Source organism: Pinus tabuliformis, chromosome Q, assembly GCF_031772625.1.
Source record: "Pinus tabuliformis cultivar Carrire ecotype Pingquan chromosome Q, CPIR1, whole genome shotgun sequence".
Lineage (NCBI taxonomy): Eukaryota > Viridiplantae > Streptophyta > Pinopsida > Pinales > Pinaceae > Pinus > Pinus tabuliformis.
In genome coordinates, this window is record NC_142296.1 from 1,166,427,298 (window position 1) to 1,166,441,004 (window position 13,707).

The 13,707-nt window shown below is 37.6% G+C and overlaps 1 protein-coding gene across 1 annotated transcript; it reads left to right on the plus strand.

The window, feature by feature from the left end:
• The first annotated feature begins 868 nt into the window (after positions 1 to 868).
• LOC149223830 (uncharacterized) lies at positions 869 to 1,225 on the plus strand. Its single transcript, XM_089388007.1, has one exon. The coding sequence runs from the start codon at positions 869 to 871 to the stop codon at positions 1,223 to 1,225; it is 357 nt and encodes a 118-aa protein (XP_089244133.1).
• Positions 1,226 to 13,707: the final 12,482 nt, after the last annotated feature.

Genomic DNA, 13,707 nt, shown 5'->3' on the forward strand with positions numbered 1-13,707 from the left:
TTTAACCCTCTCATAGGTCTATCATGAGTTGATCATTATATGAGCTAAGTAATGATAGAATATATATTTTTAAGGATGATTTCTCTTCATTGGAAAGAGTACCTTCCTAACATGACAAGGTAATTCTCAAAGAAAATAGCAAGGAAAAATCATAAAGAAACACCTGCAGAGAAGAAGAACAAAAGAGAGATATCACAAAGAAATGAAGCAGATCATCGACCAAAACAGAAAGAAGACATTGCATGATGACTCAGAGGATCTCAAATATCATCCAAGGCCGTTTGGAGGGTGAATATAATCAACAAAGTGGATATTTCATGAAGATGAAGCATAGATCGGTTCTACCATCAAGAATTCAAGATGAAGCAACAAGGAAGACAACTTGGCATTGTCACCTCATTATGAAGTCCATGTCATCATTGTCAAGTTGTAACTTGTACAAGTGTCATCATAATGGTAAATGTGTGTCCATGTGTCATTCCACATCATGTGTAATGTACCCAATGTAATTATTAAAGAGAAAAAGGACAAAATCTGATGTGTGGAAGTCCAAAGCTCACATGTGGAATATGAAGAGTCGCATAGTCATATATGGACAAGAGTCAGAGATTACTCAACCACAAAACAACAATGGAAAATTGGAGGAAGAAAATCTACTAGAGTCCCATCCTTAACTGATCCTGGAACATCTCCTTAGGATTTGTCCTGTGGGTGGTGTGGAAAGAGAGAAATCGGATAATCTTCAAACATGAAAAAAAAGATAGCAACAGAGGTGTGGAAGCTGATAATACAGAATATTCATGAAACTATTTTGGCTGAGAAATGGTACCCAACAGACTAGGAAACAACACCACAGGAGAGCCAAATAATGGAGATGCTAAATCTGAATCCGCAAATGCTGATGCCTAACTCCTGGAAACTGAAACCTACTCCCCTGCAATCCCTATCATACTTTGATTTCCCTCCTGAGGATTTCATAAAACTAAACTTTGACGGAGCTGCCAAAGGAAATCTGGGAGAAGCGGGACTAGGAGGAGTATTCATAGATCACCAGGGCCAAACAATAAGGTTGTTTGCAATGGACTGTGGAATAGCAAGAAACAATGAAGCAAAACTCAACGCACTCAAACAGGGACTAGAAATCGCTCGAAGGGAAGGATATCAGAAGATGGTGGTGGAAGGGGATTCCACATTGCTGATTGACATAGTGAAAAAACTACAGTAGGTAACCCAATGGGAAAAAATAAGAAAGGGTTGCAGAACGGTTAGACTAGTCCAGGAAATAGGAATCCTGGTACAAGGGAAGGAATACCTCATCCTAACACATGTCCACAGATCGGGGAATGTGGCAATGGATTTCTTAGCAAACTAGGGATGTGGCAAACTGGGAAGCAACCTAGACATCCCGGGGAATGAGATAAATCAAACCAAGGGAATGAACATTCTTAGGGAGATCCTAGGGAAATATAGGGAAGGAGGACAAAACCCCTGATCAGGGTGTGAAGGGGCCCAGGATCCGAATGGAATATAGTTATGACAGAAGGCATAATGAAGAGTGTACATGGGTGGCCCATTCAAGGACCCCACACGAAGAATGTTGTGGCCCGGGCCATGACTCTCAACAAAGAACAGGCAGCAAGCAAAGGCTTGGAAGCACAGGAGTCCAGATCCAAACTTATCGAAACAACCTAGCACTAGGAAGGATTGAACAAACTCTGCAGGATATGAAGAGAAGTGAGATGTTGGGTTCCAGTGCCAAAGCCCCAGCCCCCATGATATCCTCAAATGAGGAGTAAAAAAGTGATCCAAATAAATTTTGTTTATGTTCTATGACGAATAGCTTTTACTTTTCAAAGTTGAATTGCAGTATAGTTAATATAGATAATGTTGTTAGGTTGATAGAGAAAGACTTATACAAATTTTGGACAGCTTTTAATGCTGACAGGTGGCCAACCTAGTTTCCTATGGGTACGTTGAGGCCACCTGGAACAAATGGAAAAACCTGATTTGGGAAAGTTAATAAAAATAGCGAAAGTAGTACCAAGTTTACAAAAATAAATAAAAATTAAACTATACTCAAATCTTAAACCAAAACTAAAAAACAAAAAGTTTAATCATGAATAACTTTTAATGTATGCAATACCTTTTTTTTTGTTAGGATTAAATGTGAAATTCTAAAAAAAGCAATTTTATAGTGTTGTTGTTACAATCAACCACATTATATCCCATATCCCCCCTTTTCCGTCTCTCCCGTCCCACCCTTCCTATGGTTGCTCTCATATGTTTTTCGTGATTCCTCTTATGTACTTCTCATCTTTTCGTCATCAATGAGAAAATTAAAATATTTGTCCTTGACGTGATCATTTATGGTTCTCACTACCATGCAAGGGTGGTTTTCTCTTTTTCACATGTTTTCCCTGTTGATAATCCAAGGCCAAGTCCTTTGAATCTCTAGCAGACCCGATTTCAAATGATTTTAGAGGAAGAGAGTTTGAGTGAAATTAATGTTGACATGAAATCAATTGTGTAGCAAGTCATGCAGATCAGTGATAAAATGGCCCTCCTCCTGGTTCAGAGATCATCTAGAAATTCATAATTTGTGCGTTTATGTTTGAGGTTGAGGAATCAGGACCAAGTTTGGTGTGTGCATTTAGTTGTGGCGTCCAGAAGGGCTTCCTCTGGTTTCATTTCTGTTGAGCCTTAGGGAGTGATCCTAGCTCTCTATCTGGCAATAGGGGATTCCAGGGCTCATCACTCATGTTGGTGGGTCATTTGGAGAAAATGTCTTTCAAGCTCGTAGGGCTCTTCTGCTAACCCAACTCCTCAAGAAAGAGGCTTCCCCATGCAAATAAGCCCGAAGGTATCTATGAGTCTACCTAGTTGAATTTAGAAACTTATCAGTCTTTGTGTGGAAAGGTTAATCTAGGTTTTGGTATATTCATCCGAGAATTCTCTTTGCTTCCTATGTTTGTGTTCTTGCCTGCAGGAGTATTTGGTTCAGGGTCTCTCCATAACCTCACTCAGCGGAAGGGTATGGGTTGTGTGTTGGACGATTAACTGCCAAGATTTTTCCCTTTAGGTCTGTAGGGCTTTCCCTTGTCCACTCTAGTTCTCAATTCTCATATGGATCCTAGCTCGAAATTTGATGCTCCTGTGAGTTTCATCAGTGTCCTAATTACATTTCTAAAATTGAAGCACTCCAGCATGAATTATATGACCTATAGGTGAAATTTTGGAAGATGCATCATTCACAGGTAGAGCAAGAAGAATGCACTTTAGCTCTCAAGCAACAACTGACTAGGATGGAAGCTCCAAGGGTTAGCTCAGTTGGTCAAAATCAGTGCCTCGCCAATCGGAAGGTCACAGGGTCCATTCTCCCCGAAGCCCTTGGGGTTAGGCTTAGCTAGTGGGCCGCGGGGCTAGATTCCCTTCGGGGTTGATCAGCCCAGATTTTTCCGTGGACGTAGCGCCACCCATTGACCAAGTTGTCCGTGAACCACAGCCTAAAAAAAAAACAACTGACTAGGATGGAAGACGAAGTGGATGCTCTCTGTGGAATTCTTTCTGAGCTTAAGTTGAACAAGATTGATCTTTCAAACTAGGCCATGGACGTCTCTGTCATCCCTAATATTGACCTCAAAAAGCCTGCTCCAGATTCAGATTGACCTCCATGTTTTGTGTCGATTTTTAGTTCTATGAAGTTTTCCTTTTTGTGTCTATATTTTGTAAAGAACAATATAGTCTAATTTTGTAATGCCCAACCATTGTTGGCAAAGGATGTGGCATAACGTCTATTATTTAACCAGTAATGTGTTATATATTAATAGGTTGATAGGTGGTGTCCAGTTCGGAAATAGTGTGATTGTTAGTTGGTCCCTATGGAATTGGAAGTTGTACTCTGAGTGTACTTGCTACGACCAGGCGCAAACTTACTAATAAAATTACTCATTTCTATTTAAAAGAAAAACAATCAACCACTTTATTGTTTTTCATTGTATTTTCATATTAAAGAGTAGTGCCATATAATTTTTTTTACCTATTTGAACAGTGATAATGATTCAAATTTACAAGGATCTTTGGAGTATTTATATGTAAAGGTTAATTTTTTATAGACATTAAAATATTATATATGTATTTAGTTTCTCATTTTCAAATGAATATGTATGAATATTAAAATTGTAATATTTTGTTAAATATATTTATGTATTTATTAGCATAAATTCATAAGATTTTAATACAGTTTGAAATTGATATTTATTAATATTGAAAATAGAATTTAGTGTATTGACACGGTAAAGTATAATATACTATAATACATCACATAGAAATTCTAGTATAGTAAGAATAGAGTTACTCTTGGTTGGCCTCCAATTTGTTTGAAATAATACTTAAGGTGTATTATTATCTATATACATTGTAATCTAAAAATAATTTTTATATTTTTTAAATATATAATAGTGTCACTCTTTGGGAAAAACTCCTAGTGATTTTGGACACTTGTATTCAAGTTCCAAATGTTCCCTCATTTTAGAAACTCAACATAGAGTATTTCTAGATCAAACATATTTTTATAAACACACGCACACATTAGAAAATGGTTATTACCAAAATATGTGTAAATATACAACGGAGTCACATATGGACTTTTAATAAACATAAGTTCCATGACACCTTCAATTTGATCTCTAATCATGCCATCAAGGCTATTCTAACCGAGATTATATAGAAGCATGGAATTCTAATTGTGAACACTATGTAAAATAAACCCTAATATTAAACAAAATTTTGAGCACATTCAAAACTAAACAACATGAGTGTCATGAGGAAGATGAGTAGTTGTTACACCTTATGTTGGAAGAACTACCATATTTAGGTCTAGGAGGGTAGAATTAGAAGGGAAGGCCAAATTTACCGAGTAGGATGGAGGTTGAGTTGCCCTAGTGCTAGCATGTTGGAGATCCTCCCATTGTCTTCTAAAGTTGTCTATTTCTTCATCCATTTGTTCGATCAATAGTCGTTGCTAAATCGAGATTTCCATGGTGAAATAAAATTGCACTACTATCTAAACTGAGTGGACATGAACAAGATTGAAGCTCTAGTATGGCTATAAAACTTCTAGAATAGATGCCTAGGACTCCTTCCACCATTTTCACTGGCCAGGGACTTGACGAGAACCTATTGCAACTAACATTATGATGGGAAGACATTTTGATGCCTCATAATCAAGAACTCTCACACCAAATTGGATAAAAAATAGTTTAACAAATGTGGTACAAACTAGGAAGTACATGTAGAGAATGAATCCCACGAAAACCAAAAGATTGGGGAGCATCATGTGAGGAGGCTCCGAAAATAGAGTCATTAACAATCCTCATGAAAAACCATTAACACCATTGTACAACCCCATAACTCTCATAGTAGGTAGGCAAGACATTCCAACAATTCCCATGATGAATTTCATAAATAGAGTCATCAGGCCTCGTAACATCCAAATCCACGAGGTGATGACCAATGCACCCAAGTGACGCTTATGATCCAAATTTATGTAGGAATGGAATGAAATATAGATTGAAACCAAAGCACAGAGATACAATGGAATAAACTTTCAATTAATAAAATAACAACTACTGAAAATTATTTACATACATAAGAGAAACCAACTAGCTCAGGAGATGGTAGCTTATCTCTGAGAAGAGATGTGATGGCTACATGCCTTTTGAACTGTGTTACAATGAGGCTCAAAGGCCTTTTTATTATTAAGAAATGATGGAAAACTCTAAACATCCAATAACATAACCCTAGGAGACAAAGTGTCAAAAGTTTGTGGGCCTCGTCAGGGTTAGTTGATACATTAACTTCTCGAGGTCGTAACTTTGGCATATGATCAATGTTTGACACATATGATACCTCGTTAGAAAGATATATTTGAGGAAAATAATTTTCGACTGCAAATTTGTTTTTTAGGCTACAAGGATTGCACGTTTTCCAAAAAACATCATATAGAGCCTCAAAATGGTTCCAGAAGTTCATGACCCGAAAAACTACCAAAAATAGTAAATTGTGCTAGAAATTAGGAAACTGAAGGAAATAGTGTTGGGGTCCAAGTAGAATATGCGGGTGGCTACCAATATCCACCTAGATCAGCTTAATAATGAAACCAAATGTTATAAGTATACATGCTATGGGATAGGGTGGAACTTTGTACAATCTTTGAGTTTCCCACGTGGATCAACTTAATAATGAGACTAAATGTTATAAGTATACATGCTATGGGATAAGGTGGAATTTTGTACAATCTTTGAGTTTCATGGTTCCTTAAGTTCTACCAATCACATGAGATGCCAACGAGTCAACAATTGTTTATGGGTAAAACATGGAAAAAGTAGATTTGTTAGAAAGAAGCTAGATAAACTCAAATTTATCGATTGATAAAGTAGAAATTTGAATTCAAATAAACATAACTAAATTAAAAATACCTATTTTTGTTGTTGAAGTCCCTTATAATTATTAATTTATGAAAATACAAAGTTACAATAAGTTCAATTTCTTTAAACTTTACTTTCGGTGACTTTACCCAAACTTCAAGAAAATGTTAATTCCATTTGTTTTCAAAAATAAATAAACACCCCCATCTAACACCCTTTTATAATAGATATAAATTATATTTTAATTTATTAAATTTTCAAATTTATTAAGATATAAAAATAATATTTTTTATTATTATTCTTTATTATTTACTATCTCAAAAATTTAAATATTATCAATATGAATTCATTTGCGATTACCAAATAATCTCCCATGTTATTACGAGATAATCTTGAAAATTAGTGTAATGCCATTATCCTTCTTCCAGGATGTTAAAACACCATTTTAGATTATGGGTCTCGCTCTCTCTGAGATTAATAGAGCACTCACCAAGTTATATAGAGTAAGTCATACAAAATACCTGACGAAGATGGTAAAAAAAAACAGCAACAAATTTTGCATGACTAAATTTTATCTGTATATTTTAAAATATTTAAAATTTTATATTTATAAGGATTATTTTTATATAAAACATGTTGAGAGTATTATAGATAGGATATGGTAATTTTTTTTTTTTTTTTTTTTTAATTCAAAAAAATTCTATATTCAATTATTTAACTGCGTTAGTTTGTAATATTTTACAAAATTTTCCACTTTGACAAGTATTTATACTCAAATAACCATAATTACAATGTTTTTCATATTTTTATTTTACAATATGTTATTTAATTTATATATATATATATATTTTGGGTATAAAAAAGGAATATAAGATATTGCTTAGTTTTAGCTAAATCGTGAGGAATTTACAATTTTTTTTTAGATTTTTGCATCAACTAATTATATGGTTTATTATATTTGTAATTTACAAGAAGTTATTTTTAATTTCCAATATGTTATTTAATATGTTATTTTCAGCTCCCTTGAGGTAGTTTAAGTAGCCATGGCCGTGGAAGAGATCTGGGGTTCGAATCCTGTGCTACCCTCGGTGAATAATGGACATGTAAACTTGAAAATCGGAGAGTCCTACCAAGTTTACAAAAAAATATATGTTATTTTCAATTTCTAATATGTTATTTAATAATTAAGCAAAATGTTTATCATATTCTTAATTTACAATAAGTTATGTTTAATTTCCAATATGTTATTTAATAAGTTATTTTTAATTTCCAATATGTTATTTATTTTGTAGTTATATGTTGTATTATTTAATTTTGGTGTAAAAAAAAATTTGAGATAGTAATTGGTCTTAGTTACATCAATATTTTTGGGTTTTTGTATTTAAAGGTATTTTAGTATGGAACGGTGTGAGAACGCCATGCCGTGCAGGGAGCCAACCAAATCTTCTAGCCATCCTGGGAGCCAACCATAACCATCCACAGCCTGCTCGAAAGAGCCAATCATCTTTACTCAGTTGCGTTCATGGGGAGCTAATCATCTTCGCCACCAAGCACATTAGGTTGCTGCCACGCCTTTTCATCTGCATGCTGAACCTTCTGTGGCAACCCAAGGATCCTTCATGCATGCATACCATCCTTTTTTGATGACGCCTGGATGGTAACGTGTTTTCGGTAAGAAGCCTCCCTCGCTCTACTTAACAGCTCCATTTTCGTCAACGTGCGGTTTCGGACTCTCGGCCTCGCGGCCACAGGGGCCGGTTTTCCCTCCCTGCTGGATTCGGAAGTTTCATCCATTAGCCCTACTTTTTTCACTCCCTGTTAACTTTCATCTGGTTGAAGTCTGTGTAATGGCTGGATGGAGCTCTTTGCATGGGATTTTGTCGCTCTCACCCACGGCTCAAGCTTCTAGATTTTAAGGTTAGTACACCTTTCCTTTTTGTCCTCGTCAAGTCTATGATAGTGTCTGAATAATCGTCTAAGGTAGTTTTTTATGGGATTATGAGAGTAATTCTATTTTGAATTCAAAAGAAGATTGATTTTACAATGAACACTGGCGCTTCAAATGATTAGTTTTATACATGAATCTAGATGGCTTAACTGTTTGATCTTGGAACCTTTATAGTCTATTTCAGCATGTAATCTTACTGCTAGATGCCTGTACACCTCAAGCTTCCAAAATGCTCAAGACTTTTTTCCTCAAACTGAAGAATTCAATAGTTATCTATAAGCCATGTACTGACTTCCGGTTTAGAATTGGACAATGGTGGTGTATATTCCAGTTGTATTGCTGTTGCATTGATTGTCAGGATAATACTGCCAGTTAGTTCTTCACTCTTCAGCCCTGCACCATTCCTCTGAAGCCTGTAATGGCGCCCATGGGGTAGCCGAGAAGTTCAACCGGTTTCCTTTTTTCTGGGATCGGAATTCTGCAACTCTTCCAAGAATTTTTTTTCAAAATTCTCAGAGTAATGACTCTGCCCTCACATGACGTGGTCCATGTACTCAGGAGTACTTGCAATCTCCTACGATCCATTCCTAGCCAATTTGACAGTTAGAAATCGTCATCATTTTGGGAAAACCACCCGTGGGATTTAGTGCTTTCCTTATTTCTGCATCATCATTCCATCTGGAGTCTTCCTTGTACTGATCCCGAGGACCCTCCCGAGCTACCCTCCTTAATATTCCCTATCTGGTATTTATTCTATCCGGGTATTTTGTTCAGTCAAGGATCTACGGAGTAGATATTCTCTGTACTGTCTCATTCAGGAAACTTAATTAAAGGAGCAGTCTCTTGCCAGAATAGAGATCCATCTATCGATTCAATGACAGGTGGGTCAAACTCATCTGCCATGCAAGCTATGATCCAAGCTACTATAACGGCTGAAAAAGCACGTGAAAGGTCCAAGGTGTCAGCAGAGTGGCAAGCCACGGTGGACGATATGATCGTCAAACCTGCCTGGACAGAAAAGGTCGCTCCTTTCTCTGAGAAACCTCACCAAAAATCTCTTAACAAAGGGAAGACCACTTCAAAGGAAGTGCGATCAAATGATCAGGCTATCCATTATAACAAATCCAGGAATCCGGTAAAAACTGCTTCCCCTCCGAAAGCAATCTCTCTGGATAGCTCCTTCCTTTCGGAAAGAATCGATATTTTGCAAAAACTTGCCTTGATAGGCAAATGGCAATTCCCGGAAATGGAAGATGTGGATATGAGGCAATGGCTTGATGATCGATGGAAACCTCTGATAGGTTATACTCCCATTATTTCCCGCCTAATGAAAGAGTGGTACTGCTTCCACTTCCTAAAGGCTTCTGATTTAGAGACTGTCCTCAACAAGCCTTGGGTCTATGGTAGAATTTTTTTATCTCTTTTCAGATGGTATATTGGCTTTGATCCTTTAAAGAACACCCCATCAAATAATCTGATCTGGGTGAAACTTCCAAATCTGCCTTTGGAAATGTGGTCGACAGAATCTCTCACAGAAATAGGAAATTCTATCGACAAGTTTGTATATGTCGATCCATGGTGCAGAGGAGAGAAAGACAAGAGAATAGTGTGGATTCTCATCGAGAAGGTATATAAAGGAGGATATCCTGACCACATTGAGATTGCATGGGGTCGACATAGAATCAAACAAAGGTTAGATTTTTGGGGAATTCCTTTCAGGTGTTCCCTTTGTCATAGAACAGGGCACTTGATTAAAAACTGCAGACACCATCATTTCCCCAAGCCAAAGGTGGTCCACCGTAGACTTGGAGTAGTTTCTTCCTTGCCTTTTTAAGAGCGAGTATCTTCATCTTCCTTAAGTTTTCCAGAGGCCGTCCAAAAGGAAAATCAGGATCCTAAATTGTTTCAGAAGTTCTCTCCTCGGGATAATCCATATGGACTGGATACCCATCAATCCCCCCAATCAAATCCTGCTTTCCCTGAAGTCAATAGATCCCCTCCTTTTGTTTGTGCTCCTATCCCTGAGCCTTTGGACGGAAAGGTTGTCCCTTCTCCTCCCACCATGAACTTAATGGACTTCGTAGTCGGCTCTCATCCCATTGCGATATCCTCTTCCTCACCGACTCTTGATAAAAATCCTACTTTAGCTCCAAAAGGCAAAGAACCTCTGGTTACAACCACTCCTTTCAATTCTCCGGAATCCTCCCCTGTTAATAAATATGATAGCGATATCGAATTTCTGCTAAGCAAAAAATCCCTTGAGCTGGAGCCTCTGACAATTCATAAGCCTAATAGTCCTGCCTCTCTATTCATAAGTCCAAACTCAGCAAAGAATATAATAGTCAGGAAAAAACACAGTGGAGGTAGCCGTCATTTTAGGGGGAGAACGATTGTTTCTGAGCATGAAGTAAGGAACCTATCTCTCATTGATGTTCCCATTCAGGACACGACTGATATTCAGCCTCTTAGAGCAAGTGTGGCTAGCGAGCCATCCAAATGACCTTTATTGTCTCAATGAATATCAGGGGGTTAGGCGCAAACCCAAAATATCTTGCACTAAAGGACATCTTCTATTCAGCTCGTCCAAAAATCATCCTGATACAGGAAACCATGCACTCCAGCCAAGTCTCTATTGCATACTTTAGGAAAATGTTCCCTTCATGGTTCATGGTTGCATCCGAGGCTCGAGGCCAATCAGGTGGGCTCGCAGTCCTGTGGGATCCCGTCTGGATCAAGGCTAAGGCCTTTAAATGATTTGTAGGGATTCTAATTTCGGCCTCTATTAGAGGTCAAACTCTAAATATCAACATTCTCAATACCTATGCGCCCTATAAGAATAGAGCCCCTTTCTGGGAAAGACTGTTTGCCTCGGAAATATTTGAAATTGACTCTCTGATGATAGCTGGAGACTTAAATATGACCTTAAGCTCTGACGAATGTTGGGGCAATTGCAGGAAAAAAGACCCGCTCGCTGACAGGTTCAAGATGGAATTTTTAAATATAAATTTTGTCGACATTGTCCCTATAAAACTGATGCCTACATGGGATAAAAGCAGGACCGGAGAGGCATATATTGCTAAGAGGATTGATCGATTCATTCTACACTCTAGCATCATCGACAAAATGGGTATGCTTGTATCATCTATAGGAAATGCCTTCACATCTGATCATAGGCCTATTTTCCTTGGCTGGCGAGGGAATGGCTTCAAGCTAGGCTACCCTTTTAAATTTAACAAAATCCACTTAGAGGACCCAAAGTTCAACGAAATCATCGCAAATCTGTGGAAGGATCTATTGAAGTCAGATTTGTCCCCATTCATGACCTTCCGAGAAAAACTAGCATCTCTGAGGAAGGTGGCAAAGAAATGGCAACATCAAAAAAGGAAAATGGACAAACAGGAGCTAATGATATTCAAATAGAGATGGAAAACATATTAAATGCTACAGACCCCAATAATTTTACACTTGACATCAAAGGTCTCATAAGGAATCTGGAAAAAAGAAAACAAAAACTCTTGGACAAGGAGGAGACTTCATGGAGGCTCAAAAGCAGAGCAATTTGGCTTAAGGATGGAGACCGGAATACTATATTTTTCCACAATTTTGCAAACTCCAGACGAGAGAAAAACTCAATTTGGAGAATCAGTAATGGCAGAGGCGGATTCTATTATTCCCAGCAGGATATCTTAAATGAAGCAATGAGATATTTTAAGAACCAATACAAAAGAAAAGAAGAAAATAATTTTTAGGACACCTGCTGGGGTATTGAACTGGCTCCATTAATGTTTGATGAGGCAGGGAACGAAAGTTTTTTCCAGCCGATCTCTGAAGAGGAACTTCAAAATGTCATCAAAGCTTTTAAAAAAGATAAAAGCCCTGGGCCAGATGGCTGGCCCATAGAGTTTTTTCTCACTTTTTTGACCTCTTCAAAAGCGACCTGTTGTGGATGGTGGAGGCATCCCGGATGTCCGAAAGTATTCATGACATCATTTCTTCTACTCATATTGCACTAATTCCAAAAAAGGCAAAGACGGATTCCTTCCAAGATTTCAGACCAATATCGCTATGCAATATCATATTCAAAATTATCTCTAAAATTATTGCAGAGAGGTTGAAACCTACTCTAGCCTCCTTAATTTCAAAGGAGCAACATGCATTTTTAAAAAGGCGCAACATATTGGATGCAGTTGCCATGACCCAGGAATGTTTGTTTTCAATGATTTCTAAAAAGATGGATGCGGCCATCCTAAAAATAGATTTGCAGAAGGCCTATGATTGTTTGGACTGGGGATTTTTAAGAGTCTTGCTGGCGAAGTTTGGATTAAAATCTCATTCCATCAACTGGATAATGTCTTGTGTAGAGAATGTTCGTTATTCGGTCATCATCAATGGAATGCCCTCTCCTTACTTTTCAGCAGAAAGAGGGCTTCGTCAAGGATGTCCCCTCTCCCCTCTTTTATTTATTCTGGCGATGAACTCCCTCAGCCTTCAGATCAATAAAGCAGTAGAGGAGGAGAGATGCAGGCCAGTCAAGATATGTAAGGACATTTTCTTATCACACAATATTTTTTTTGATGATGTTCTCATTTTTGCCATGCTGTGTAGAGCTTCCTGGATCTGCCTCAATGAAATTCTTGATAGATTCCAGAAAGCAACTGGTTTAGTTATAAACAAAGGAAAATCTACTCTTTTTCATAATGATACTAACATGGCAATGGTTTCATGGATTGCTGAGTTACTGGGCATTGCTCCGAGTCTAATCAGAGAAGGGATGAAATACTTGGGATTTCAACTAAAGGCTAAGGGCTACTCGAAAGCAGACTGGCAATGGTTATTGGAAAGATTCTATAAAAAGATATCAGGCTGGGAGTTCAAGATTCTATCTTTGGCAGGCAGGTTTATTCTTATTCAGGCAGTCTTATCACAATTAGCGGTCTATTGGGCTCATATTTTCTTCCTTCCAACAAGCATCATAAATAAAATGAACAGTCTTTCGGCAAATTTTCTTTGGGGCGGAAAATCAAATTAGAATAAAATTCATTTAGTAAAGCTGGACAAAATCTCTAAGCCTAAGAAGCTAGGAGGATGGGGCCTGCTTGATATGCGCTCCTTTGGAAAAGCGCTCTTATGTAAATCGCTATGGAGAGGTATTTTTGGCGATGGGCTATGGAGCCTGTCTATTAGAAAGAAATATATGCAAGGGAAAAATCTAGAATATTGGTACAGAAGGGGATCTATTGGCACAAGGCAAGGTTCAGCCATATGGCTCAGCCTCAGAAAAGTCCAGCAATTCTTTCTGGAGAAGTTAAGATGGAACCTCTTCTCTGGTTCCAG

Coding starts and splice junctions, on each gene's coding strand:
- LOC149223830 (XM_089388007.1), top strand. CDS start 869: ATGGAGATGCTAAATCTGAATCCGCAAATGCTGATGCCTAACTCCTGG.